General features: G+C 46.4%; 1 protein-coding gene across 1 annotated transcript; it reads left to right on the plus strand.

Moving 5' to 3' along the window:
- Window positions 1-2,030: 2,030 nt before the first annotated feature.
- Window positions 2,031-5,372, plus strand: sox11b (SRY-box transcription factor 11b). Its single transcript, XM_042503124.1, has one exon. It carries the CDS (start codon window positions 2,192-2,194, stop codon window positions 3,317-3,319), a length of 1,128 nt encoding a protein of 375 aa, XP_042359058.1. The 5' UTR covers window positions 2,031-2,191; the 3' UTR covers window positions 3,320-5,372.
- Window positions 5,373-6,092: the final 720 nt, after the last annotated feature.

Below are 6,092 nucleotides of genomic sequence, written 5' to 3' on the forward strand. Positions count from 1 at the left end.
TTTAAAAACAAAAAACAGCCTCCTCATTGGTGTCGGCGGCGCTCTCCTCGGGGGAGGAGCAGCAGCTCTCTGCTGCACTTCCTCTGACGTGTTTTGGGAAGTCGCTTTTCTGCAGTTTTTCATGGAAGCTGTTTCTGTTTCAGGTCATTCAGTCACAGAATATTTCAACATTTTCTCACTATTTTCTCTCACAGGTTTTTTATTAACAATAATAATAATAATAATAATAATAATAATAAGGCAGGAACTCCGGGAATAATAAACTACACAGCAACAAACGTACCAAAAAGAGAAAAGACTGAAGTCAAACAAAACGTCCAGAAGCAGATTCAAAACGTCAACACGAATACAGCAAATAAAAGAAATAAAGCGTGCAGATCACAAAAGACAGTTAAAGCACAAACAAATAAGTTTCACAAGATCTAAAAAATAATATAAGTCATCATATAACAAGACGACATCACTTCGGTGGGAATAAATGAGAGATAAGATGAGAAACAGATGAATGAAGAGGTAAACGAATTAAATTATAGGTGAAAGCTGTCAGAGCGGGACGTCAGGAGGAGACGGGTCAGAAAACTGAGCAGAAAAAAGACGATTATAATAATAATAATTAAACAAATGAAGGTGACTTCACATAAAAGTGAGTTTTAAGAATCAGTGATCACTGAGCCGGATCTGAGTTTTCGTCTGACACGCCTGTCCCGTGTCTGACGCCTCGGTCAGGACTCGAGTGCGTCGAGCTGTAATGTCTCCGTTTAAACGTGTGACGGATTTTTCACTAAAACCAGAGATCCTCAGAGGACTCTGGACTGTGAGAGGACCTCACGAGTCAGGACGGCGTTTCCTCTGACGGTCACACGGATGATCGGTGCACGTGTGCTCGGCTGTGGATGAGCGCCGTCACTGTCGGCGGTATCAGGAGTTTTTCTTTAGTATGTTGAATTGTTTCATGTTTCTTTCCAAAGATTTTTGCTCAGTTTTGAACTTTTTATGCACTCTGGCAGTGAAACTCAACAATCTGGCCCCTGATTGGGCCCCTGGTGGCCCCCAACCATTTCCTAATCGACAATAAAAATAAAGTGATTCATACTGTGAATTGTTTTTGTACTTTTAACATCCAGAAGCTGCCAGAGTGAATAAAACAGCCTCAGAATAGAGCGGCCACACCGAGGACACAGCTAAGACACTAATGTCCTAAAACACCAGAAATGTCCTAAAACACCAGAAATGTCCTAAAACACCAGAAATGTCCTAAAACATCAGAAATGTCCTAAAATTCTGAAAATGTCCTAAAGTCCTAGAAATGCCCTCAAATCTGACAATAGTCCTTAAATCCTAGAAATGTCCTAAAATTTGAGAAACATTTTGGCACTAAACAGTCAGAGTTTCGATTCTTGCGTCTGAAGACGTCTGCGTTGGCGATCGTGGGGCAGATGGAGCGTTCGACTAACCGGCGTCATGCGACACGACTCGAGTGTCTGCGAGCCAGTCACAGTCAGTACATTTACATGACGTCAGAAAAAGTGAAATTATTGCGTCAGTTCAACTAAATCTTTTTTGGGTTCAAACACACCTTCCAAACATTCTTTTAAAATGTTAAATAATTTAAAAAATACCTATTAACATTCATTTAAAGCGGTGTGCCCCTCAGTTCAGCCAAAATAAAAAGTCCCCCCCCCATTCTTCAAAAATGAAGCCCCCCCCATGAATACTGAACAGTCCCTAATATTCCCATCCACACACGCAGACCTAAAGTGTGAGAATTGACGTTAAACCGTGTTTACTTTGATCCAGACGCTCTCTAAGTATCGATCCTGTGATTTAATGCAGTTAAACTCCGATCAAAACGCGGTAAATATCGATCACTTTCAGCGCACGATCCGTCAATTGAAAGTGAATTGGAGTAACGGCCGGGCGGCGGTGGGCGGGCACGCGGGGACGGCAGGAGAGCTGCGATTGGTCGAGAGCGCTGCGGAGGCGGGAAGATTTCGGAGAAGAAGAGCGGCGATTGGCTGAGGGCGGTGAGGTCGCGCGCATGATCAGCCGGTTAATAAGAGGCCGGTTTGGAAGTTTGAACAGACGCGGAGATGCTGTCGGTGTGACGCGGAGCGGCGCCTGAAAAAACCGGTAAAACCCAAATAAAGCGGTCAGAGTGTCGCTCCGGTGGTCTGAGACGGTAACCCGGATCATGGTTCAGCAGACGGAGCACGGCGGGGCGAGGAGCCACGGCGGGTCCCGGGACCCGGAGGAGGGCGAGCTGCTGGCGGCCTCGGTGCCGCAGAAGGCGGACTGGTGTAAGACCGCATCCGGGCACATCAAGAGGCCGATGAACGCCTTCATGGTCTGGTCGAAGATCGAGCGGCGGAAGATCATGGAGCAGGCTCCGGACATGCACAACGCCGAGATCTCCAAGCGGCTCGGGAAGCGCTGGAAGATGTTAAAAGACACCGAGAAGATCCCGTTCATCCGGGAGGCGGAGCGGCTCCGGCTCAAGCACATGGCGGACTACCCGGACTACAAGTACCGGCCCAAGAAGAAGCCCAAGACGGACGGCTGCGCGTTTCCTGCGGGGAAACCGGCGGCTCAGTCCCCGGAGAAAGTCTCTGTCAGACCGGGGAATAAAAACCTGTCCTCGTCCGGGACCGGAACCAAGAAACTGTCCAAGCTGAAGCCGAGCAATGCGGCGGGGTGTCCGGGCCGAGCGGCCGGCCAGCTCCCGCCGGACCCCCGGTATCGGTACCTGCTCAGCTCCGGCTTCAAAACCGACAAGTTCGTGAAACGGGACTTCACCGACGACGAGGACGACGATGAAGATGAGGAAGACTCCGAGGAGGAGTTCAAAGCGGAGGAGGAGGAGGAGGAGGAGCCGGCCCGGTTCGGCCTGAGCTCCGCCGCCCTGGACCCGGAGGGGACCGGCGCGTACGGGTCCTCCGGGCGGCTCTTCTACAGCTTCAAGAACATCACCCGGCAGGGCACCGGCGCCCACCCGGCCTCCCTGTCCCCCGCGTCCTCGCCCCGGTCCGGCTCCTCCTCCTCCTGCGGGGAGGACCTGGACGAGCTCCCCGCCGAGGGCACCGACTTCACCCTGAGCCTCCTGGCCGGCCTCCACGCCTCCTCCGAGCCGTGGAGCTCGTCGTCCGGTTCGGCCCCGGGGAACCTGAGCCTGTCGCTGGTGGACAAAGACCTGGACTCGTGCGGGGAGGGCAGCCGCGGATCCCACTTCGACTTCCCGGATTACTGCACCCCGGAGCTCAGCGAGATGATCGCCGGGAACTGGCTGGAGGCCAACTTCTCGGACCTGGTCTTCACCTACTGATCCCACCGAGGGCTGGCCCGGCCCGGCCCCGGGAAGCCGGTATGAGCCGGTTCTGGAGCTCCAGAGCCGGTCAGGCAGCGGGGTGTCCGTCTGCTGCTGCCCGGGCTCAGTGCGCGGGGAGCGGCTGTGATTTTGGGGAGACCCGGACCCGGACACACACTGTGGTACTTCAGCAAAAAATGAATTCAACTAAATCACCTCAGCAGGTTTTATGGATTTTCTGTTCAGCACCGAGAAATCTGACAAGCTGATCTTACTCCTAAAAATAAAGTAAAAACTAGATTACCGACGCCGTGAAAAGGGTGAGCAAATATTAATACTCATAAGTCGTGTTTACTTTCTATTTCCGAGATTTATCTAAATTTATTTGTATTTACTTAATTTGCTGAGAAGTCAACTTAATAATGATGAGTGAAATTAACTTGCTTTTCTAAGTTGCTGTGACTTGACTGAATAGTCGAGTTTACTTCAGTAAAGAAACTGATTGAATTTGATAAAGTAAGAAAAACAAAGATGAAATCATTATCAGGATTATATCACAGAAACAGACTCTGTCTTTTTTCTTTGACTCCATGTTTCGCCGTTTAATAAATATTAATATGAGCCATCTTTCAAAATAAAGGAAACAGTCATCAGACTTGCATATTAAACACACTGTAGGTGTTAACACGGGGTTAAATATCTGCCCAGTCTGAGTGACCAGATCTACTTCAAATCCTGAGCGGCTTCGCTTAGAAATGATCATTTAATTTCACTCGTCATTTTTAAGTTGCAACAACTTTGCTGAATTAATTAAATACAACCAAAATTTCAGAGAACTTCAAAGTTTGCTGTGAAATCGGTTAAAAGTCGTAGTTAAATGAACTTACTCTCGTGGGGGTGATCGATTTGATCGAATTTTAGAAAGACGTAACTTCAGCTTGTTGAGTTTTCGGTGTCGCTCGAGTCTGAAAAATGATCTGAATATGCATCCCGTCCAGAAATGACTCTAACGAAATTTAACGAACACTAAATATCAGGATGCGAATCTCTGTTTGTTTACGGACTGCACGACTCTTTTATCTGAGTTTTTCCTCCGTTTTTTATTTGGTATTTTGGGTTTTTCTCCAGGTTGCGGGGAAACGTTTAAAAACCCAAAAACTTGGAATGTCAGGAAGCATTTTTTGATATTTACATAACCAAACATACCTCATCTTTTTTTAAAATATCAAAAAGTAAAAGTATTTTCAGGCATATTTTTGTACCGTCAAAGGGAACGACCGCAGGATTTCAGGCACTTCTTCTTCTTCTTCTTCTTCTTCTTCTTCTTCAGACTGATGAATATGATTGTTTGTTTCTGAGCGCGTCGGTTCAGATCCGGCCGACCTGCCTTGCTTTAACGCCTCGCTGTTGTTTTAAACGCGTGTACAGACAGGAAGTGAGACCTTTATTGTGAAAGGGAGGAGCGTGTATATGTTGTGTAAAATAGTTTAAAGCGGAGGAGTTTATGTATATCGCTGCGAGAGAGAAACTGGATTTTCTGTTACTTTTTTTAATACCATTAACGGCACATATTTGTTTTTTTGATCATTATTTTTGTGCAATATAAAAGAAAAGAGGAAAAAAATGAAAGGGCCGTCCCGAGTTTTTCTTTGCAGCAGGAAGGAAACGGCGTAACTTTCCTTCACGATGAAGTCTGTTTGTTGACGACTGAATAAATCAGCTGGAACTGAGCGAGTTTATTCATCTCTGATTGGACGTCACGCGGCGCCTTAAAGGGCCAGATGGGTGTTTATTTTGTTTTTATCTCCAATATTAACACTCACAACTTCTCAGAGCGTTTAATCACATCGTACAATCCTCCTCAGCACGTGGAAATATACGTGAATATTTTGTATTTTTTCCAGCTTTTTGAAGGATTCTCAAAATCAAAACTACATATTTTCAAAAACTGAGAATCCACAAGGATGAAAGTGTGTGGAAAATCAGGGAAATGTGTACGATAATCGCCAAAAACACCCAAAAAATAAAAGAAAAGCTAAAAAGTCAATGAAACTTGTCAAAAAAATTTAAAAAGTTTTCTTCAAAAATGAAAGGGCCGTCCCGAGTTTTTATTGTCGGTCCCTCGTCAGCCCCCCCCCCCCCCCCCCCCATAAATACTGAACGGTCCCTAAACTAAAATCATATATTCAGTTTTAATCCTGTTCTGGGTTCGTTATTTTGGGCATCGATGGTCGTTTCAGAAAAAGTTCGGTCTCAAACGTTTAACTCCTGGAGTCCTGGAAAGTTTTTGGGTGAAAATGTGTCTGAGGAGTCTTGAGAGTCATTAGAATCCTTGAAAATCACTGAGAAGTCCTTGAGCTGAACATGAGAATCTATCCCATAATAGTCCAGCAGACGTGTGACTGATTCAGATCCCGTCAGCTCAAAGCCGCAGAGACGATCGCGGTTTTATTTTTATTTGATTTAATATAATTAAAGTGAAACTTTAATAGATTTATTCAGACGATCAGCTGCTGCAGAAAACGCCAAAAACGAACCGTTCAAGTTAAAATCAACGCGTCTGTCGGCTGCCGACAGGTCGAGCGTTTAAAGTGACTCGACATGAACGACGAACGACCTGCGACGAGTCGTCCGGACGTCCGACGATAATCTGATTACTGTTCGTGTTCGGTCAAACTCACGCTGAGTCAGCAGCTCACAGCTCCGAACCCAAAAACAAAAACAGCAGCAGGTTTTCAAACATGTCGAGTCATGTCGAGTGTTTGTCCACATGTCCACATGTCCACATGTC

This window comes from Plectropomus leopardus, chromosome 16, assembly GCF_008729295.1.
Source record: "Plectropomus leopardus isolate mb chromosome 16, YSFRI_Pleo_2.0, whole genome shotgun sequence".
In the NCBI taxonomy this organism is placed as follows: domain Eukaryota; kingdom Metazoa; phylum Chordata; class Actinopteri; order Perciformes; family Serranidae; genus Plectropomus; species Plectropomus leopardus.